At 33.4% G+C, this 24,332-nt stretch overlaps 1 protein-coding gene across 10 annotated transcripts in view; it reads left to right on the top strand.

Annotated features, from left to right (window-relative positions):
- PDS5B (PDS5 cohesin associated factor B) overlaps window positions 1-24,332 on the top strand; it is a 186,688-nt gene that overhangs the window by 91,318 nt on the left and 71,038 nt on the right. For all 10 annotated transcript variants that reach the window (XM_081814806.1, XM_081814810.1, XM_081814813.1 and 7 more), the window contains 6 exons: window positions 778-893; window positions 4,141-4,235; window positions 12,534-12,679; window positions 14,784-14,935; window positions 16,103-16,216; window positions 23,017-23,098. In XM_081814806.1, the coding sequence (XP_081670932.1) occupies window positions 778-893; window positions 4,141-4,235; window positions 12,534-12,679; window positions 14,784-14,935; window positions 16,103-16,216; window positions 23,017-23,098 (705 nt within the window). The remainder of the gene's footprint in view (window positions 1-777; window positions 894-4,140; window positions 4,236-12,533; window positions 12,680-14,783; window positions 14,936-16,102; window positions 16,217-23,016; window positions 23,099-24,332) is intronic.

The following is a 24,332-nucleotide window of genomic DNA, read 5'->3' on the forward strand; positions in this document are numbered from 1 at the left end:
GAAGGGGGGGAAATCGGAGGGGGAGACAAACCATGAGAGACGATGGACTCTGAGAAACAAACTGAGGGTTCTAGAGGGGTGGGGGGTGGGAGGATGGGTTAGCCTGGTGATGGGTATTAAGGGGGGCATTTTCTGCACACAGCACTGGGTGTTATACACAAACAATGAATCATGGAACACTACATCAAAAACTAATGATGTAATGTATGGTGATTAGCATAACAATAAAAATTAAAATTGAGTTCTTGTCTCCATGCTACCCATAATAGAGTAAATAAAGCAGAAATTAGGTTTTGCATGTGCAAGGCTTCATCGTATTGTTGAACTCCATTATGAATCTGGTATGTGTAGGTGAACTGATTCTCCTTTTGGGAGACTTCACATATTTACTTCTACAAAGAGCTTAACCAGTACAATGATATAGAATTTTCTGTTTACTGTAGGCCTGGCCTCTTCGTGTCTGTTTTTAAAAACCACAGTTTTTCAGAGGTTTGCATAGCTTTCATGTGTAGTTAGTTTTTGAATTTGACTGTGAATAGAAATAAGCCTCAAATTTAAGAGGGGCCTCTAACATTTAATCGAACTTTGGGATGTATTTTCATGTAGGAAGTATGCTTTAACAATTTATTTATTTTTTGCAAAGTATGTTGAGCTTTTTTTTTCCATCTGGAGTTCATGAAAGTTTTTCTGTGGAATTGGGTAATGAGGAAAATCATGGGAAAATTATAATGACAATATCTACCTGATGGTTTTAAAGCTGTTTGTGTTTTGTTTTAGAGCAACGATAATGAGGAACGCCTACAAGTTGTTAAACTACTGGCAAAAATGTTCGGTGCGAAGGATTCAGAATTAGCTTCTCAAAACAAACCACTTTGGCAGTGTTACTTGGGCAGGTATATGATTTTGGTGTCCTTTTTTTTTTTTAAAGATTTTATTTATTTTTTAGAGAGCGAGCGAGAGAGAAACAGCATGAGAGGGGAGAGGGTCAGAGGGAGAAGCAGGCTCCCTGCTGAGCGGGGAGCCCGATGTGGGACTCGATCCCAGGACCCTGGGATCATGACCTGAGCCGAAGGCAGACGCTTAACCATCTGAGCCACCCAGGCGCCCTTTGGTGTCCTTTTTAAAAGTAGTATATGTTTCTGTCTATTTATATTATTTAAAAATGTCATCCATATTTAATATTTTCCTGAAATTATAAAAATGAAGGTTTTATATTTTGAAATTTTTGAGTGTTAGTACTGATTGGCCATATTTACAATTTCCCTTTCTCTTTTCATCTTATTTTGCTCTTAGTAATTTTTGAAAGATGATATGCTTAAAAAGCTATCTCAAAAAGTATTATAATCATAAAAAAAAAAAGAAAAAAAAAGTATTATAATCATGAAATTAAAATGTGTTATTACATAGCAGTGATTCATTCCAACTGAAAATAAATCATTGTGAGATATTGTAAGGACAAGGGTATCTACAGAATGAATAAATAAATGATATGTATGTCTTCCTCCTAACCTCCTTTGTACATTTTTATTTATTTATTTATTTTTAAAGATTTTATTTATTTATTTGAGAGAGAGAGAGCACATGAGAGGGGGGAGGGTCAGAGGGAGAAGCAGACCCCCTGCTGAGCAGGGAGCCCGATGCGGGACTCAATCCCGGGACTCCAGGATCATGAGCTGAGCCGAAGGCAGTTGCTTAACCAACTGAGCCACCCAGGAGCCCTGTACATTTCTCTTTTAAAGGAAGTGATAACCTGGGTTCCATATATGCTTTTAATGTCCACAAACCTGAAATTGGTTGCAAAATTTTGAGTGTGTTTGTATATTTCTTTTTTTCTATGAGAAGGGTTCATTTCATTATGTTTCTAAAGGTATCCCTGACCTTGAATATATTAAAACCACTTAAAGTGCCCTGGCTGAAACCTACTTTGACCCAGAAGATAAAGGAGAATTTTTTTCCTCTGCTTAAATTTTTCTCATAACAAGTAATGCAATTAAGTCACAAATAGGATTTAAAAACTTACTCTTTTTTTTCATATTGAAATATTTGCATGTTATAACCAGTTTTCTTTCTATCTTAATACTAGAACTGTCAATTATTATAATAAATTTATTCTCTTTTGGCCTTATTTTTCTAATTTGTTAAATGAAGTATAAAATTTTATAAATGCTTGCTAAGTGCTAAATTCTTAATCTGATTTCTTATCTCTTATGTAGCTCAATAATATTTGACAAGGTGCGTTAAATGGATAAATTTTAGCCCGTTGTCATTTTGAGTTTGATTTCTAGACTTTTTTCCTTTAAATACAATGGAAAGTTCTTGGGCAGTAGAGCAGAATAGCTTACATGTTTAATTAAAGTGTACCACTCAATTTAAAGTCCACTTAATGTGGTAAAACAAAAATACAGTTTTTACTTATAGACATTTACTATATCTTTAAATCAGGACTTGGATTACCCAGACTTTATTTTATAGGTTAAAATTTGTCACATTTCCATTACATTGTAATTTTTCCTTTCCTTTTAAAATTAATGACCTAAAACTGAAACTCACAGATTATTATCACTTTTAAGGAGCTAGAGTATTTTTTAAAGAGGTCTTATTATATTTATTTATAACGGTTAAATGGTACATGTTTAGTTGAAAAATGGTAAAGTACATAGGGATGGAGTACTTAGATTCAAAACACTCTGGAAACTTTATATGAGACCATAGGCTAAATGTCATAACTTCTTTTTGAGTATACTTCATAGGGCATTTTTTTCTTATAATAAGCTTTTATGAATAATTTGGCGCTCATTTTGAAGATTTTTTTCTCCTTTATAATACTAAATTTGTTATGGCATTGGGTGATAGAAGATTTGGAAACCTTTTGATATTACAGAATAAGATATATGAAAATATTGAATGGAAAATTCTCACTTTACTTTGGTGTTTTTGTTGTTACTTAACAAGATTTTTTTAAAAATCACTCTTGTAGGGGCGCCTGGGTGGCTCAGTTGGTTAAGCGACTGCCTTCGGCTCAGGTCATGATCCTGGAGTCCCGGAATCGAGTCCCACATCGGGCTTCCTGCTCAGCGGGGAGTCTGCTTCTCCCTCTGACCCTCCCCCCTCTCATGCTCTCTGTCTCTCATTCTCTCTCGCAAATAAATAAAAAATCTTAAAAAAAAAAAAAATCACTCTTGTAGTACAGGATGAACTAATGTATATAGGCTTTCAACATCAATAGTTTAGAGATAACTAGGCATCATGGGCTCTATGATGGAGGAACAGGATTCCATCTATGAAATAATCTTGCTAAAACAGTGAATCTGGATATGATTAAGTATCTAGATCTAACAATTTGTAAGATTTAGGAGAGAAGGGGAGCCTATTAATTGAAACCAGGATAATACAGATTAGCAAAATCTAAACTGTGGAAAAACACTACATACACAAACACAGAACAGTTGCTTCACCAAATAAATTATAAGGAGAAAAAAGATGGAGGAGAAATACGAAATTAAAAGATAATTAAATAACATATCTTTCAAAGAGTTTTAATATTTTAGAGATATATACTAAGATATTTACTTCTTCACGTAAAAATTGGCTTTGGTATTAGTGGAAATGTGATGGTTACCTGGATAGGAGTTAATTTGGGCTCAGTTTTCGAGTCATGTAAAATAATACGGGGTTTAGTGCAAGATCTGCCACACTTTTGTGAATGCCCTACATTTAAGAAAGAATACTTTGAAGAAAGTATTTCTTTTCAGACACAGTTTGGGATTTATATAATGTACCTATGACCTATGCACACACATAGGCTTATAAAAACATACATATTTAAAAGAATCATATTTATAGGAAAGATCTTGTCATTCTAATTTTTGTGCTTCAGGCAAATGTGTATTGTTTATACATGCTCCTTAAAAGTACATAGTTCTCACAGAGGTTGTCCTGGTTTAATATAGACATTCTAAAGCATTCATAAATATATAGCTCTTCAAAACTTTGTTGAAATAGTCTAGCTTTGCTTTGAATTATTCTACATAACTTGTTTTTTTCTTTTAATTAGAGAAATAAGTATAAATTGAGTATAGATTAAACACATAATTGTTTCTCTTATTTTAAAGATCATTCTGTGCCTTTATATTTTATCAGGTTTAATGACATCCATGTACCAATCCGCCTGGAATGTGTGAAGTTTGCTAGTCATTGTCTCATGAACCATCCTGATTTAGCAAAGGACTTAACAGGTATTACATACCCATAATAGCAAATATGCCTAGGTGTTCTTTGATGAAAAAAATCAGTTTTATGTATATGGGGAGAAAAAATCCCATTTTTTGGTTACTGTGATGGGTAAAGTCATCTTCTTTCAATTCATCATCCCGGAAGTTACACTCTGAAGCTAGAAGTTTTACTCCTTATACCTATTAGTCTAGAAACACCTATTAAAAGTCAGTTTACCAGAAACAATATGAGTTTTTTAGTTTAAGAACAATTCTAAAGATATTTCAGGTATTTGGATTTGAACTTGACTTTGATGTTCTTTTCTTTTTTAATGTTTTGAGAACTTAGGTAAGCATCATTAATTTGTAAACTAACTATGCTAAATGGAGGTAACTTTTCTGAAATCTGTATAATTACAAGGCATTTCAGAAATTTGCATTTTTGTACTAATAAGGATATCATGTATTTGAATATTGCTCCTCTATTAATTTATTTTATTTTCTTCTTTTTTTTTAAAGATTTTATTTATTTAGGGATGCCTGGGTGGCTCAGTCAGTTAAATGTCTGCCTTTGGCTTAGGTCATGATCCCACCCAGGGTCCTGGAATGGAGTCCCACATCGGGCTCCTTGCTCAGCGGGGAGCCTGCTTCTCCCTCTGCCTGCCACTGCTTGTGCTTACGCTCTTTCTCTGACAAATAAATAAAATCTTAAAAAAAAGATTTTATTTATTAATTTGAGAAAGAGCACAAGCGAGAGAGCACGAGTGAGGGGGAGGGGTAGAAGGGGAGGGAGAAGCAGGCTCCCCACTGAGCAGGGAACCCCATGGGCGGGGCTTAATCCCAGGACCCCAGGATCATGACCTGAGCTGAAGGCAGAGGTTTAACCGACTGAGCCACCCAAGTGCCGTTAATTTTTTTTTAAATTAGGAAATTGCTCAGAAAATACAGATGACTATAGTAGCCACTATGTCTTCTTCAGAAATGTTAGCATTTTATTTGCTTAAGAGATTTAAAAAAAAGAAAATAAATTGTAGATGTAGTTGAAATGCCTCTCAAACTATTCTTCCTATTTCCACAAGACGGTAGCCACTCCACTAAATTTGGTCTGCATCCTGTTTGTTTTTCTACCTATGTCACATGTATATTTGTCCATAAGTGATATATAGTATTGTTATGTGCTTTAAAAATTTTATTGAAATGGCATCATTTGAATTTGATGGAGTTGAACTTTCGTACTATCTTATGTTTTTTACTTCCATGCTTCTTGCTTTTCTTTTTTTTTTCTGTTTTCCACTTTTCTGCTTAATTGATTAATTTTCTTTGTTTTCATTTTTCCTTTTTTCCCCTGTGGGCTTGGAAGTTAACATTCGCTTTTGTGCTTTTACTGCATAATTGATTAATGAAGTTGAAAGTTAATCAGAATTCTAGCTTCTTTTTGAGCAATCAAGGAACCTTGAAAGCTTTAATTCTGCATGTTCTCTTCCCATTGTTTACATTATTGTTTGTTATTAGTTATTCACTCTTTTTAAAACTTTACCAACTTGTAGTACATTTTTAAATGATTTTTTTTTATGGTCTTTGTTTACAGTTGCTTCTTAAATCTTCCTACTTCCTTCTGAGTTTCTTTTGATAAAATGATAAAGTATATTCTTTCATAATATTTTTAACAATAGTTTGTCATAGTAATGCTTTCAGGTTTTGTTGAATTTCTACCAGTTAGGTTTAAACAGCAGGTATTTCTCACTTTCATTATATTTGGGGGTGATATCCTGCGTGGAACCCCCTACCTGCCCACTCACATCTGAATTTGGACTGCTTGGTCTTTGAGCTTCTACTTTATAGCATTGATCTTCAGAGGATCTCTTTTCCTCCCTCTTTCGTCTCCTTCCTCTCTTACTTTCCTTTCATTCTCTTTTGTGTGTGTGTGTGTCTGTGTCTGTTTCTCCTTCTTCTTCCTCCTCCTCTTTTCCCCTGGATGTTCCTTTTACTGTAACATTCTATTCTTGTGTTATTGATGCACTGTTCTCTGAAAAAATTAATGATAGTATTTTAGAGAACTTTTTTTTCCTACAAAATGTTGTTTTAGTTAACTTATTTTTCCCACATGCTTTTGTCTGTATTTTCCATGATAGGGGCTTTCCTCAAATGCTTGTCAGTCGGTAGCTCTATGCTTATAATTAAGAGTGGAGGACTAAAAAAGAGCTGTTTAGAAAGCCATGAATATTTGGATGGGATTGCTGACTCTGAACTTCGATTTAGGGTGATCAGGGTGGGTTGTTTGTTAGCACACCTTTAGTTTAAATTCTTCTCTTGAACTAGTCAGATTCTCCACTGAAGAATATTCTATCAGGAGTTTAAAAGTCTAATTGCTGGTGTCTTTGGGACTCCTGTATTATTACTTTATTCTTTTTTATTATTGAATGGTATTGATGATAATTTGTTTATCCACTTTTTTGCTTGATGAGTTTCTGGGTTGTTTTTGATTTGGGGCTATTAAGATTACTCTGAGTATTGTTACAAGTGTTTCGATGGATTTATGCTTTTATTTCTCTTTGTAACTACTTAAGAGTGAAATTGCTAGTCATAGGGTAAATACATGTTTAATTTTATAAGAAATGACTAAGTTCTTCATATTAGCTGTACTATTTTCCACTTGCACTAGAAATGTTTGAAAGTTCCAGTTCTTCAGTGTTCTTGTCATTTTGAATCATAAGTCTTTTTGATTATCATCATTGTCATAGGTCTTGCTGTTTTGTTATGGTTTTAATTTGCATTCTCCTGATGACTAATGAGATTGAGTATCTTTTTATGTGTGTATTGATACTTTCTTTTATGAGGTGTCTGTTTAAATTTTAAATCCATCTTTTAACAATTGGCTTGTTTTTCTTGTTGATTTGTAGTAGTCAGTATAAAGTCTGGATCTTTTTTAAAGTATTAAAAACTTAAGTAATTTTCCCAAAGTCAGAACTTTAATGCAAAGTTTGTTGTTAGCTAAATAATAGATGTTTTGATTTTTTTTTATAGCTATCTAAAATACATTTTAGATGTGAATAATTTCACCAATAACCTTTTAAGTCCTTACCATTGTTTGGAATGTTTACCAAAAGATAGTATGTAGTTTATTTTTTTATGAAACATTTATGTTGTTATATGACATATAACTACTTTTCTACTTTTCAGCCTCTGGGCACATTTTAATTTTTTTTTCTGTAATTTCCGTCACTTATTTCACCTGTCCCCCCACCCACCTTCCCTCAGGTAACCATCAGTTTGTTCTCTATAGTTGAGTCTGTTTCTTGGTTTGTCTCTCTCTCTCTCTCTTATTTTTTTCCTTTGCTCGTCTGTTTTCTTAAATTCCACATATGAGTGAGATCATATGGTATTTGTCTTTCTCTGACTGATTTCACTTAGCATTATATTCTCTAGTTTTATCCATGTTGTTGCAAATGGCAAGATTTCATTCCTTTTTATGGCTGAATAATATTCCACTGTATGTATTCTGGAATACAGTGGAGTGTGTGTGTGAGAGAGAGAGAGAGAGAGAGAGAGAGAGAGATATCACCACTTCTTCATCCATCTATGGATGGACACTTGGGCTTTTTCCTCAGCTTGGCTATTGTATGTAAATAATGTTGCAGTAAATAGGGGTGCATGTATCCCTTTGAATTAGTGTTTTTGTATTCTTTGGGTGAGTACCCAGTAGTGCAATTATTGGATTGAAGAGTAGTTTTATTTTTAACTTTTTGAGGAAATTCCATACTATTTTCCGGAGTGGCTGCACCAGTTTGCATTCCCACTAACAGTGCAAGAGGGTTTCCCTTTCTCCACATCCTCACCAACACCTGTTGTTTCTTGTGTTGTTGATTTTAGCCATTCTGACAGGTGTGAGATGATGCCTCATTGTAGTTTTGACTTGCATTTCCCTAATGATGAGTGATTTAAGCATCTTTTCATGTGTCTTTTGGCCATCTGTTTGTCTTTGGAAAAATGTCTGTTCATGTCTCCTGTCCATTATTTAAATACTGGATTATTTGGGGTTTTTTTATGTTGAGTTGTATGAGTTCTTTATATTTTTTGGGTACTAACCCTTTATCAGATATGTCATTTACCACTATCTTCTCCTCTTCTCTAGATTGTCTTTTAGTTTTGTTGGTTGTTTTCTTTGCTATGCAGAAGCTTTTAATTTTGATGTAGTCCCAATAGTTTATTTTTGCTTTTGTTTCCCTGACCTCGGGAGACATATCTAGAAAAATGTTGTTATGGCCAGTGTCAGAGAAATTACTACCTGTGCTCTCTTCAAGGATTTTTATTGTTTCAGGTCTCACATTTAGGTCTTTAATCCATTTTGAGTTTATTTTTGTATATGGTGAAAGAAAGTGGTCTAGTTTCATTCTTTTGCAATGTAGCTGTCCAGTTTTCTCAACTCCATTTGTTGGAGAGACTGTCTTTTTTCCATTGGATATTCATTTCTCCTTTGTCGAAGATTAATTGATCATGTAAGTGTGGGTTTATTTCTGGGTTTTCTATTCTGTTCCATTGATCTTTGTGTTTATTTTTATGCCAGTACCATACTGTTTTAATTCTACCATTTTGTAATATAACTTGAAGTCTGGAATTGTGATACCTCCGGTTTTGTTTTTCTTTTTCAAGATTCCTTTGGCTGGTTGAGGTCTTTTGTAATTCCATGCAAATTTTAGGATTGTTTGTTATAGTTTTGTGAAAAATGCTGGCATTTTGATAGGAATTGTACTAAATCTGTAGATGGCTTTAGATGGTATAGACATTTTAACAGTATTTGTTCTTCCAACCCATGAGCATGGGATATCTATTTCTTTGTGTCATCTTGAATTGATTTCATCAGTGTTTTTATAGTTTCTAGAGTACAGGTTTTTACTTCTTTGGTTAAGCTTATTCCTAGATATTTTATTGTTTCTGGTGCAATTTTAAATGGGATTGTTTTCTTAATTTCACTTTCTGCTGCTTCATTATTAGCGTGTAAGAATGCAACAGATTTCTGTACAGTGATTTTGTATCCTGTGACTTTACTGAGTTCATTTATCAGTTCTGGTGGTTTTTTGGTGGAATCTTTAGGGTTTTCTATGTATAGTATGTCATCTGCAGATAGTGAAAGTTTTACTTCTTCTTTATCCATTTGGATGCCTTTTATTTATGTTGTCTGATTGCTGTGGCTAGGACTTCTCAGTACTATTTTGAATAAAAGCGGTGGAAAAGGACATCCTTGTCTTGTTCCTGACCTTAGGGGAAAAGCACTGATTTTCACCACTGAGTATGATGTTGGCTCTGGGTTTTTTATATAAGGCCTTTATCATGTTGAGGTATGTTCCCTCTAGACCTACTTTGCAGAGGATTTTTATCATGAATGGATCTTGTACTTTGTCAAATGCTTTTCCTGCTTCTGTTGAAATGATCGTATGATTTTTAAAAAAGATTTTATTTATTTGTGAGAGAGAGAGAGTATGAACAGGGGGGAGCATCAGAGGGAGAGGGAGAAGCAGACTCCCTGCTGAGCAGGGAGCCCAATGCAGGGTTGATCCCAGGACCCTGAGATTATGACCTGAGCTGAAGGCAGACGCTTAACTGACTGAGCCACTCACGCGCCCTTGATCATCTGATTTTTATCCTTTCTTTTATTGATGTGATGTATCATGTTAATTGTTTTGTGAATATTGAACTGCCCTTACATCCTCGCATCCCAGGAATAAATCCTACTTCATCATGATGTATGATTTTTTAAATATATTGTTGGATTCGGTTTGCTAATATTTTGTTGAGGATTTTTGCATCTATGCTCTTGAGAGATACTGACCTGTAGTATTCTTTTTTTGTGTGGTGTCTTTATCTGGTTTTGGTATCAGGGTGATACTGGCCTCATAGAATGAATTTGGAAGTTTTCCTTCCTCTTCTATTTTTTTGGGATAGTTTGAGAAGAATAGGTATTAACTCTTCTTTAAATCTTTGGTAGAATTTGCCTATGAAGCTGTCTGGTCCTGGGCTTTTGTTTTTTTTGGGAGTTTTTTTTTGATTACAGATTCAATTTCATTGCTGGTAATCGGTCTGTCCAAATTTCCTATTTCTCCATGCTTCAGTTTTAGTAGGTTATATGTTTCCAGGAATTTATCCATTTCTTCTAAGTTGTCCAGTTTGTTGGCATATGGGTTTCCATAATATTCTGTTATAATTGTATTGCTGTGGTGTTGGTTGTTATTTCTCGTCTTTCATTAATGATTTTATTTATTTGGGTTCTCTCTCTCTTTTTTTTTTTTTTGGATGGCTAGAGATTATCAATTTTGTTGATCATTTCAAAGAATCAACTCTTGGTTTCATTGTTCTGTTCTATTGTTTTTTAAGTTTCTATATCATTTATTTCTACTCTAATCTTTATTTTTCCTTCCTTTTCCTGGGTTTGGGCTTTGTTTGTTTTTCTTTTTCTAACTCTTAGCTGTAAGGTTAAGTTGTTTATTTGAGTTTTTCCTTGCTTCTTGAGGTAAGCCTGTATTGCTATAAACTGCACATTTTTTGTAGTTGGCTAAAAGATAGCTCTGAAAAACTGAGGGGTCTAACTAGTTTATATGCATATTTTCAACCATTCCTCATATTTCCAGCTGCATTCTTCATCTCTGCCTCTCTCGTTGCTTGGTGCCTTGAATTTCTAAATGTTTTCATGGTTCTTCTACCCTGGAAATGAACTTATTTATTATTTTCTTCCCTTTTTGGATTTCATCTTTTTCTTTTGTTTACAAGTCATATATCTCTCAGTTTTGTTGAAAAATCAATTTTGCTATGATCTTTTCTCTTGTACTTGTCCCTTTTTAAAAGACATTTTCTTAGTGTTTCAGGAGTGAGCTGAGATTAATATATGTTAGACACACATGTTTGTCTTACCTTTCTTGACATTGTGTTTGTGAGATTCATCCTTGTGCCTTCAGCCACATTTTGAGGGACCTGCCCATATTGTGAAGAGTATTATTAGCTGCTTTGTCATGCTAACTATCAAGAATTTCTTCTTTCTCTTTTGTTTTCTCTTCCTCTGCACAGTTAGGATCTATAAGTTAATAGCTCTTGTATATATCTGTTTAATATGAATGATTTGTTTTAGGGAAATTGGGATGCATCTTAAAATTGATTGTGTTGTCATTGGTTTTGTCTTGGTGGCACCTAAGTATAATATCTATTGCACTCGAAACAAGTAAAGTGAAAGATAAAACTCCTGTCTTTATCTTGGTGGGGAAATGAACTTGAGATGTATTTAACAGGCTCCATTTGAAATCAGTACTTAAAGTAACTTTCTTTACTGAGTTAGGTAAAATAACATTTCAGAAGTTTTTTTTTGGCAACATACAGTCTTTCTCATTTTTGGAAATAGTTCCTGTTACGGAATGCTCATGGTGAAAATGCTTAAGACCTGGGCAGTGGTTTTATGGGTGTTCGCATTGTAATTATTTGTTAAACTGTCAATTTATAGGGAAGTAAATCCGTTTACAATCATAAGCACTATTTGCTGTATATAGGCATGGCTAGACATATTGCTCCAAATCCAAACAATGAAATTTTAGCTTACCGGTAGTCTTAAAATAAAAAGCAGAATAATATTTTGTTATGTTCAGGTTCAGTTGTGGTATCTCTTCCTTAAGCCTCTAATATATTATTACTGAAGAGTGTTAATTTTTTCTTTCAGTTTTCTTAGTGTCAGGTCAGAACTGCCATGTTTTTGACTAAATGTAAGGTCTTCCTCCAGCCACTCCTAATTGTTAAATATTTAATTTCTTCTATGTTCCCTTTGCCTTTCTTAGTCCAGTTACATGGACTTTCTTTATGGTCTTTCCTGTAATCTTATTTCTTGGTGGCTGGTATTTTAATTTTATTCTTTCCGAAACCTTACTCAGGGTTTCCCTAGTTAAGGGATAGAAGCTTGAATATTCTAGCCTTTTCCCAGTAGACTTGACTTGGATATTTTAACTATTTAAACAAAAAACAGAAATGAAATATTTAAAGTCATATACTTCTTAGTTCATTTGTATGGTTTAGTTAATGAGGTTCAGAACTCCTTAATACAACTATCCTGCCCCCCCACATGGGTAGGAGTTTTAGTACTCAGTTGCATGTAAGTAAACTGTATTTTAACTAATGGACTGACATTCATTTCTGCTCCCCTTCCTCCTCTGCTTTTAATTTTCTTGAAACATTGAACCTTCTACTTAGGTTTTATTTTGTTGTGATTTACTTACAAAGGACTTATGCAATCTTTTAAAACATTTTAATTGTTAAAGTTCCATTTTAATCAAATAAAATTCTGTCTTTCAGAGTATCTTAAAGTGAGGTCACATGACCCTGAAGAAGCTATTAGACATGATGTTATTGTGTCTATAGTTACAGCTGCTAAAAAGGATATTCTTCTGGTCAACGATCACTTACTTAATTTTGTGAGAGAGAGAACTTTAGACAAACGGGTAAGTAGGAATAATAATTAGCAGTAGTAGGCTTTTACTTTGAATACTTTGAGTTTAATAGTATTTCACTTGAAAATACTGAGATTTAAGTGTAATTAGCCCTTTTTAAAAAGGGGGGCATTTTAATATTTATGAGGTTTTATTTTTTATATTTTGTTAGATTTTTAAATTCAGATCATTCTCATCTAAAAAATGAGTTGGCTCTAAATGGTAGTCAGATGTTTAGCCTGGACACTAGTTTTAATAAGTGACTTGTAACGGCCTCTGACACAGCTTCTTATGTTGTTGGCTCTCTTCTGTTTCTTTTCATATGGGTATCAGTTGATAGTCTTTTAGCTGGTTGTGTTATAATTTCTGTGGAGTAGAAAATAACATGTTTTCAACTTAGCACAGCTAAAACTAGCAGAACAGCATGCTTCCAGCCCTATCTTCTGTGACCCTAAACCTTTCCTCTTGAGTGAACACCCACTAGCTGCACTCAGTAATCATTGGCTTCTTAAGGAGGTGTACCGTGTCTTCTTATTGTATTCATATTCCCTGGAGTATATTAGAGACTCAGTAAAGTATGTGAGTGAATGTTCATTCCCTCCTCATCCCCAGTGCCTTTCCTTTCTGATGTGGGTTTTACTGGATTTAGGCTTGAGTAATTTTGGTGAAGGATGAAAATTATTGATGTATTTGGGGATTAATTAGCAAAGAAAGTGGGAGGCCTGTTGGTAGTTGTGAATAGTTTTGACTATTAAATACTTTACGACATTTTAATAGTTGCTTATAAGGTTGATTGTGCTGTCTTCATCATTTAATGCTCTCTTTGGTAATGCTGGTTGTGGGTAGAGAATAGATGGGCAGGAATTGCATAGTTTTCCCTCCAAATGTATAGGTATTAGGAATAACTTATTTTAACTAATAAATTTAGACTTGTCTTTATTGAATATTTCATAGGGTTTTAATGAAAGGTCCAAAAGGCATAAAGAAGGAAAAGGAGATTTGCTTCGTGGTAGGATAACAACCTTCTAAGTGTTCAAGTAGTCTTTTTCTTTGTTAGACTTGGAATTTGAGCTAAGTATCTATGTATTGTTGGGGTCACATAAATTCACATAATTTTTGATAATCATGTTGTATTCATCATAGGGCTGCTTGGTTCATTCATACAAATATTAATTGGGTACCAAAAAATAATGGAATATATTTATGTTCTTGGCAGTATTAGAATATGCTCTATCTTTAAATTCTCCTTAAAGCAGCAGTTTGGGGAATTAGAGATAAGATAGAGAATTAGAAAGTTCCTACAAACAAATTGAATTGTTATTTTATGAGTAAGGCTTTTTGAAGTCTTTTATTTCAATATGTATCAGTGGATGGATGAGATAAGGACTGTTCTTAATCTGCTGTAAGTAATTTAAAGAAAAACTAAGAAGAATATACAATGAATGACAGACTGCAAAGAAAAAAAAGAAACATCTGTGTAGCTTCATGAAGTTCTAAACATTACTAACATCTTACTGATTGTAGTGCTGTTTGTGTAAAATTAAAAAATAAACTCATCCCAAGTTAATGAAGCAGTATTAGATATATTATAGCAAATATGTATTTTAAAAAATAGTTGAATACATTCCTCTTACACTTGATTCTTAAATATACAAAATGAACTGAGTGTGTTTACTCAGCATTTGATGAAACCAGTGTCATGTACCTTTAATTGAAGTATATTTAATATACGCCGTAAGTGGAAAAAATGTATAAGGGATAGGTCACAATTAGCTCATTCTTTGCCTTTTAAAATTTTGTAGCATACTTTCCCTTACCAATTCTAAGTGACTTTTTGTGATGGTGATTAACTTTTGTTTTTTAGGGGTAACGATGGGTTTAAGATATTAAAGCATTAGAATTCTTTATACATGTTGATATCTCTGTAACTTATATAGTAGATGTATTAAAATGATAGTTGTGTTTTTTTCATAGTCATTATAAATTGATATCCAGTAACTGAGGATTGATGAAGATATATTGTGTAAAGCAACTTAAAAACAAGAAAACAGACTTTCCTGAAATATAATGTGAGCATTTTTAAATTTTAAGAAAGCGTTTTTGTTTTTACTTTAAGTGGAGAGTGCGCAAAGAAGCCATGATGGGACTTGCCCAAATTTATAAGAAGTATGCTTTACAATCAGCGGCTGGAAAAGATGCTGCAAAACAGATTTCATGGATCAAAGACAAATTGCTACACATATATTATCAAAATAGTATTGATGATCGGTAAGTTAAGGACACCATATCTAAAATATATGGTGCTTTTGGTGTATTAAGCTGTTTTGATCTGTTGTTTTAGGTAAGCTGTTTTCTTTATAACTTTAAAGTCTCTCAGTTTTTACTGCAAGTTAAAGGTAGTGAGTGACTAGTTTTCTTCCACCAAGCCATAAATGAAGCAGTAATGACATAAAACTTTAGGGAGGGATACAGCTTTTATGTTCATTTTTGTATACTATTTTTAAACAGAGCTGTACTTAAGAATAGAAATGTGTAATAATTTAAATTTTATTTCATAGGTTATTTTTCAAATAAAATGTTTTCAAATAAATGAAAATAAGCCTTTTGGATTATAGACATTTTAAATAAACAAGTTTCTACCGAAGGATAAAAAGACAGTTTATAATTTTATTTGAAACACATTATCTGAATATAATCTTTGTATTTTTCTATTGCAGTATAAGGTTAGATCTTGTATGGATCCTAACCATTTAGTAGTAAATAGATCTGTGAATCCTGCTTGCAGGATTTCACTTGATTGGATTTATTTTAAATTTTTAGATCCAAATGGTCTCACCCATAATAGATGAGAATGAGAAAATTAAGAACCAGTAGGCCACCTTACAGTTTTAAAAGTTATTAGGAACTAGGAACTAGGTATCTTACGTTAACATTGAGAAACTTTGTAGTTATTATTTTTATAAAATTGACATTTTTAGACTTTTTGAGTGTGCAGCATCATTGCATGGAGATTTGCATTATTTTTTGCTAGTGCCTTTTTTTTTAACTTTTAACCAGGTCTTTTCATGATGCTTACTCCAGAAACTTGGAAGAATCTTAAAAATGTCTTTATAATTTTAACTTAGAGATGCATAGAATTTGTCATTTGGAAGGACCTGGGTTTTTAACACTTATTATTCAGATAAGGAAATTGAATCCCTCATATACACTCAAGGTCACGCAGAGGTAGTTAGCTGGGTATAGGGCTCTTGCCAGTACATCCAGCTAAATCTTTTTTCAGTCCCTCTTCTTATAGAAGGAATCATTCAGTTGAAATCTCCTCTCCATTTAGAAAGCAGAAACTTTTTATATGTATTCTTTGTGTGTTTTGGAATTTTATATACAAATTTAATACATAAAAAAAATCATTACAGTACCTTCTCTGTGTTTTTGTAGATTGCTTGTTGAACGCATCTTTGCCCAATACATGGTTCCCCACAATTTGGAAACTACAGAACGGATGAAGTGCTTATATTACTTGTATGCCACACTGGATTTAAATGCTGTGAAGTATGTTTCAAATGTCAAATTTTGTTCTTTTCATCTTTTTCAGTGTATTGGATTTTATGGGGAATAAAACCACAACTGTATTTTTAAATGTTAGCAATTTATGTAATACAAACATTGTTTAAATGGTCAGATACAATAAAATACTTGGCTGTTTTTTCAAAGGTACTGCTATCAACATGAGATTAACAAGGATTTTTGTAAGCAATTAAAAAATAGGGCTGATTGACATGGAATCTTTCAGGATTTGATTTTTTTCCCCAGACGTTCATATTGTTGTTTCAAGAAGTATTGATGTACCTTTTTGTTTGTTTTTTTTTCCCTTAAGGCGTTAAGGTCCATACTGAGAAAATCCTACCACTTTATTTTGACCTCATGCTCATTTGAATTTTGCTGTAGGGCAGTAGGGTACATATTTTTGTGCTGCATAGCCTCAACATAGTGTTATAGTTTGGCATACGGGTAAGCACAAATATATTTTAATGGCCATTTTTCATTCAGAAAATACTTTTGAGCGCCCTTATACAGAATTGGCATTTTGGACATGGAAGAGACATTACTAATTGAATCATACTGACGGTTAGGAAATTGAAACCTAAAGATTGATTTGCTCTAGGTTTTAGAAAATGTAGGTCCTTTGCATTCCAGCGAATGTAGTTCAAGTGGGGGATTAAGGGGCATCTGGGTGGCTTAGTCGTTAAGTGTCTGCCTTTGGCTCAGGTCATGAGCCCAGGGTCCTGGAATCGAGCTCCGCATCGGGCTCCCTGCTCAGAGGGAAGCCTGCTTCTCCCTCTCCCATTCCCCCCTGCTTGTGTTCCCTCTCTCGCTGTGTCTCTCTGTCAAATGAATAAATAAAATCTTAAAAAAAAAAAAAGTGGGGGATTAAATGTTCAGAAATTGGAAGTCTAAGGAGCTGCATATAATTTTCATTCCTACCTCTGCTTAATGGGACTTTTGACTTCTTGCATGAAAATTATTATATGTGCCAATTATACCTTTCATAGAAACATTGGAGAAAAAGTTGTAGAGGGGAGAATGTAAATTTCTTATTATCTGCTGTATTTCAGGCAGAGGAGTATGTATTATCAGTGGCTGCTTTTGTGCTTTAACAGCAGAATTGAGTAGTTTCAACAGAGACTGTATGTCCATAAAGCTTAAAATATTTATTATCTGGCCTTTTATAGAAAAGGTTGCCAACCCCTCGTGTGATATTTTTTCCTGTTTTTCACATGAGGAACTGAATTCCAGAGGTCAGTTAACTTGCACAAAATCACACAAGTAGTAAGAGACAGAGTCAGGATTTGAACTCTACCTGGTTCCAAAGTTCATTCTTTTTATACTTCATACAGTAAAATATGTTACTACCATATTTAATTGGTTTTAAAGCATACAATTGTCATATGCTAACACCTCTAGAATTAGAGTGCATCCTTTTATTCATGGTGCAATTGATGGCTTCTTGGAATGAATGAAAGATATATAGCACACTCCCCACTCCATCCCTATTTGAGACAGTCTGTGTCAAATCATAGTCTAGGCTTCTGACTCAGCTCACCTGTCATTCATGAGTAAAAATGAAAGACACTCTTAAGCAAAAAATGAGAGTTCACCACTCATATATCCTACTTGAGAAAATTACTAAAGAATAATAATTTCTCTTGGTAAAAAAGGAAATTCAGAAGGAAGGAATAGGATGTAAGAAGTGACAAAATTTTCAAACACTTTTGCAGGTCTAAATAATGCCTATAAAAACAACAATAATAACAACAACAAAGTTTTCTTTACAAGGGAAGGAGGTGTAGATTAAAAACTAGGTTAGCATCCTGGCTGATATTTAGCCAGCACACCCTTCCTGGAACATTGAGAGTCCCTGGGATCATCTCCCCACCCCACTTTCACCTGTGCCTGGGCACAGCAGAAGGACCTTCAGGCCCTTGTTCTACTGCCACTTGTTCTGATTGATTGGTGCTGTGCCTTTGTGAAGAGTTTTGAATACAAGGTGGATCCTATCAGATAACAGCATGTAAGATGTAGCTAAAATGTTCTGTGGTTCTTTTATCATAGAAGAGTGAGGACAGACATTGTTAATTAATTAGGCTGTAAATTAAGTGTATGAATTAAAAATTTGAGTTGCTCTGAAAGAACAGAATTAGAATGTTGGCTTCCAAAACCATAGGACCAAAAAAGAATTAATGAAAACTTTAATATGAGAAATGGAAATGAAACATAATTGTAAATCGAAAACACTAAATAGCAGTTATAAAACTATATATATATATAGATAGATCAGGGGCGCCTGGGTGGCTCAGTCAGTTAAGCGTCCGACTGTTGATTTCGGCTCAGGTAGTGATCTCCGGGTCATGAGATCCAGCCCTGCAACTGCTCCCCCCACCCCCCACCTTGCACTCCTGCTCGCTTGTGCACTTTCTCTCTCTCAAATAAATAAATCTTTAAAAAAAACTACATATGGGGTGCCTGGGTGGCTCAGATGGTTAAGCGTCTGCCTTCGGCTCAGGTCATGATCCCAGGGTCCTGGGATGGAGTCCTGCGTCGGGCTCTCTGCTCCTTGGGAGCCTGCTTCTCCCTCTGCCTCTCTCTCTCTCTGTCTCTCATGAATAAATAAATAAAATCTTAAAAAAAACAAAAAAACAAAAAAACTACATATATCAGATATCATTTATCATTTAAATAACAAGTATGTTTGATTGAATTAAAAAGTAAAAATGCTAATCACAAGAGATACACTGAAAAATAATGCCTTGGAAGAGTTGAAAGTAAATTCCAATCTATAGATCCAATAGTTTCTACAAAAATGGTTGGTAAGTGAATAGATTTTTATCTGTTTTAAGTTAAAACACTTAAGGTATTTATAATATTTTTTAAATGATTTTTTAATTTTAACCAACATTTTAGAATTAACTAACCAACTGTAAATCTAATACTTAACATTTTATTACTTTAATACTTTTAACTTTACATTTGTGATTTATTTCTCCAAAAGTCTTTACATTTATTATTATGAAATATTTAATGCACACAAAGAAATCACATATGAGTTTCGAAGCATAGTAATAAAGTAAATATATCTGTGAATCTACAGCCAACTTGTGAACTCTTCTCCCTTTCATCCTCCTGTCTTCCACCTAGAGGAAACCACTAACCTTAATTATGTATTTTTCATTTCCTTTTTAAAAAATAATTTTATCATGGGGCGCCTGGGTGGCTCAGTCAGATAAGCTACCGACTCTTGATTTCAGTTCAGGTCATGATCTCAGGGTCCTGGGATCAAGCCCCGTGTTGGGCTCCATGCTCACGCGGAGGCTGCTTCTTTACCTCTCCCTCTGCCCCTCCCCTCTGCTTTGTTTCTCTCTCTAAAATAAATAAATAAATCTTTGAACAATAGTTTTATCAAAAAAATAAAATAAATAAAACAGTTTCATCATATATATATGTATATGTATCCCTCATAATATTTATTTTTGCTTATTTTTGAACATTATGAAAGTGAATTGTGGATATAGTCTTCTGTGAACTTTTCCCCCCATTTTCTTACATTCCTAAGATTCATCCATAACATATATAGCTTGTTGGTCATTCATTTTCTTTACATCTTATTTTTTGTAAATCTTTTGGGTCTTAAATTTTGTCTCATCTTTTTTTTCATTTTCCTGAATAGTAATAATCTTGATGTTTTCAATAATGTTTCTAATCTTATCACAGTCCTCACCACTCTGTATTATAACATCTGTCCTACTTTATTCATTACATTACTATTCTAGCCCAGAATTCATTTGAATTTATAATCTCTAATTAGTTTGAAAGGCACTTAAAAATAGCTGCTTGGCAGGCAGGTTCATGGTAAGAACTTGTTTGATAAGATCTTTCTTATGAAAGAACCATATATTTTATTCTGTGACCATATTCTTTTGGGGAAGACAGAATACTTCCTATATTTAAAATTTGTGATGTGTATCAATTTTGGTAAACCCCTAAGTTAACCATCTTTTTTTTTTTTTTTAAGATTCATTTATTTGAGAGAAAGTGTGCACATGCACACGTGTCTGCGCAAGGGGGAGGGGCAGGGGGAGAGAATCTTCAAGCACACTCCCCATGGAGTGGGGAGCCTCACTCATGGGGCTTGATCCCGCAACCCTGAGATCATGACCCAAGCCCAAACCAAGAGTTGGACACTTAATCAACTGAGCCACCCAGGTGTCACACTAAATATCTTGATTAGTGAAAAAGAGAGCAGAGGCAGGCTTGAGTACTCTCCGATCATGATGTGTGTTGCCACCTCCCCCAGGCTTCCTAGAACAACTGTTAATGACAAGAGTTAGTGGTAGTTTCAGGTGTCATGGATATGATGTCTTTCATTAGGCAGGCTCTCATCTAGACTGTTTTTGTACTGCTGTGTCTGGTGGGCAGTTTTGCCAACTGGAGCAGAATGTTGGAGGAGAGGTTCTCTTCAACATTTGTACAGGTTTCTGACAGCCACCTGATGGTAGCTGCCTTTTTCTTTGAGTTAGTGCAGAGCCCTAGTGAGAAGACTAGACAGGTAATAACTGTAAGAATATCCATTCTCTAATCAAATTTTTCATGTTTATTTAGTGACAGAGCTGGAATTCAGGCTCATATTAAATTATATTTGTCTTCCTGTTGTAGTAATATTATTTCTACTTTTTTTTCTTTTTTAAGGATTATTTAGGAAGGCAAGCACAAGGATAAATTGTCTTTGCTGCTTAAGATAATTTTACTAAAGTACTTGAGAGGATGGTTTCCCTAAAAATATATTACAGTACAAAATCTTAGTTAGTGATGGTCGCTTTTTGATTTACACTATAGCCATCATAGTTTATAATGGAGCTTTGGAATTGCTTGAGATTTCATCTTTAAATCAACAAATAGCTATTAGAGGTGTAATAATTCCTGCTTTATTTTAAGTATTTTAAGTGAAGGCTAGTTTCAAAATCCAGGCCTGTCAGAAGTTGTAAGTAATGATGAAGTGTTAAGAAGCAAGAGACAATTCATTGACTTTGGAGTTCAGAAGTAATTTCACAGATGACTACTCTGTTTCTTTGAAAATTATTTTAATTACATAACTCTTAGTTACTAGATTTTTATAGTCCTCTGTATACTGGTCATTTTTCTTTTAATGTGTACATTCTTAAAGTGTTTCAATTAAACTTTTATGGAAATTTAATAACTTGAAAACAGTATAGTTATTTTAAATTTAACTTCTAAGATAAAATGCTGTTGCTTTGCCAGTACCATTTTGAGATGACTACTGTAAAGGAATTTAAGTGTCCAAATTTAAACTATTTCCATAAGAGTATCCAAAGGTATTCTTAAAACAGAGTGTTGAGGAAAATGAAAATTTTTAACAATTAATTGTCTTGTCGAAAAAAAAGGTGGTTTTATATGCTTTTGTACTATATTACTGTTTTATGGCAGTGCTTAATATGTGTGATAGTGGAGGTTAATGAAGTGTAGGTAACTGAAAACAAAATAATGAAAAGTATTTGGTTTTGGAAAATTTCCTTTTCGAATATTAAAATATGTGTGGTTCTGAATTCTGTAACTTAATATTTCAGTAACATTAACTTCTCATGATTTCTGCATATTTTCTTGAGTATGTGTATAATTTTAGATTTCAATTTCTGTCTGAAAACAAATATTAAGAGGACATCAAAAATTTTGCCATATAAAAATAATATTCACTTACATATAGTAATATGTAAATACATATATTTATATAACCTAGTAAATATATATAGGATATAAATACATGTACATGTCAAATTTATGTAGTATAAATATATTTATATATTTTATATGGAGTATATAGAATATATGTTATATATTATAGGTAATAATAAATGTTTTATTTAGTTAACTATAACAGCTATACTTCAGACTGTAGGCCTCAATGAGTACTTAAAAATCTAAACACATAGGGGTGCCTAGGTGACTCAGTTGGTTGGGATTCTGACTCTTGGTTTTGGCTCAGGTCATGATCTTAGGGTTGTGAGATCAAGCCCCCTCTTGGGCTCTGCACTGGGTGGGGAGTCTCCTTGAGCTTCTCTCTCCTTCCCCCGCTCACATGTGTGCTCTCTCTTTCTCTCTCTCAAATAAATAAATAAATAAATAGATCTTTAAAAAAATCTAAACACATAGATTCTACCTCTAAACAGAATTTGAGGATTAAATAAAACAAGTGAGAGCTTTTTTTTTTTTTTTACATCGGTTTGGTTTATACATTTTAATCTTATTATAATGACTAACTTTGTATACTTACCTATAAGTACATAGTCTACATTTTTATAATAATATACATAAACATGTAATATATAAAGTTACAATATAAATATTTCTGTTTTAGGAAAAAGTATACCCCATTCTCTCAGCACTAGAACTCTTTTCTGTTTGTGGCTTTGATTCCTTTTCATCCTGCCCACTGCAGGACCTTACTCCATCAAATATTCCTTTGTTTCTCAAGTTTATTATCTCTGGAGGTAATTCCTATATCCTAGTTTACACACATATTGCAGGTAATGATAGCTCTTCCCTATTTTTATACAAAACAAAACACAACCACTTACTTTCTTTTGATACAGATATCCCTTCACATGTTCATACCTCTTCCCTTTTGCTCCATACATCATCAGTTGCTTAGTTCTGTGAATTTTACCTCATCTCTGTCATCTTTTTTAATTTGACCTTAAAAAAAAAACCAATATATTTGGAATATTCTGGAAGGATTTTTATTGTTTTGTTATTTAAATTTATGTGTTTGTGTTTTGCAGAGCATTGAATGAAATGTGGAAATGTCAAAATCTGCTCCGGCATCAAGTGAAGGATTTGCTTGACTTAATTAAGCAACCCAAAGTAAGTTAAATTTAATGAAAAATTTTCCTTTGATGATAAGTTTTGTAAAACGCATGTATTTTAGTTACTCCTTACCACTGCTACAGTGGTGTTGAACAACTGTTTCTGTGTGGAACTGTTCTACTCCAGAAATTATGATCTCTAATTTAGAACAATGAAATCTTTAAGAAACTTATTGCATAGAAAAATTTAAAGTTTACATTTACTATATAAAAAGTGATACCCAACAGGAAAGAGAATGTATTTCTTTGCATTCAGAATTAAAGTTTTTTTGTGGCTTTAAAAAAAACAGGAAATGACTCCATATCTTTGAAAGCACAGAAAATAGAGTAAAATTGCACTTTATCTTGCCACACTAAAATGCTCCCATTGTATAGTCTTTTGGTTTTAGAAAATTTTAATGTCATGTAATTTTAATTACATATCTTTATATTTTTACTTACAATTAATATTACAGTAATCTTAATGTACTACTTGGTTTTCATAATTATAAGTTAATGGTGGTATTCATCCAGTTGATGAATCATATTTTATTTTTTAGACTTTTAGAATGATTCTGGCTGTTCTTTTTCCCTAGAATGTTGTTTGAGAATGTTGTATATAGGCCTATAAAAGTTATAGTTCATCAAAACAGTATGTGTGGCCATTTTAAATTGCATCCAAGGAAATATATAACACACAAAAATAACAATATACTGTTATTTTTAATTTCTTTTCAGTCCTTAGTGGAACCCCCCCAGTCCCCTAACCCCCCCCTCCAAAAAACAAAACAAAACATACATATACTGCATGCTCATAGAACAGAGGTCAATAGAGAGGAGTTGTTTCATGTAAGGGGAGGCGAATAGTAACCTCTTTGTTTATGGTTTATTGAAACCTGTAATTATTGAACCTGCTAGAATAAGTTTTTTCTTATAATAGATGACTTAAAACTAATTGTAGTGATTCTGCTGTTTCAGTACTTTGTCTGCCAAGGAACAAAATTGGAAAACTCCCAATTAAGTTAGTGTGCTTCAGCCAATAAACATGTATTTTCAGTCAGTGTTGTAATGCAATAAGTTAGTGTATTTCAGTTAAGCTCTGGATAAAGTGCTCCTGTTTGCTACCTAGAGCTGTATTAATTTACTTCCTTTTGGTCAAAGTTGCAAAGGTGTTAATTAAAAATACCAGATGTTTTTATATGCATGTATATAAAATTATTCCTGATTTTAGGCATTATTGAAGTCATATAATA

This window comes from Leptonychotes weddellii, chromosome 3, assembly GCF_054177405.1.
Source record: "Leptonychotes weddellii isolate Sample4059 chromosome 3, ASM5417740v2, whole genome shotgun sequence".
Classification (NCBI taxonomy): domain Eukaryota; kingdom Metazoa; phylum Chordata; class Mammalia; order Carnivora; family Phocidae; genus Leptonychotes; species Leptonychotes weddellii.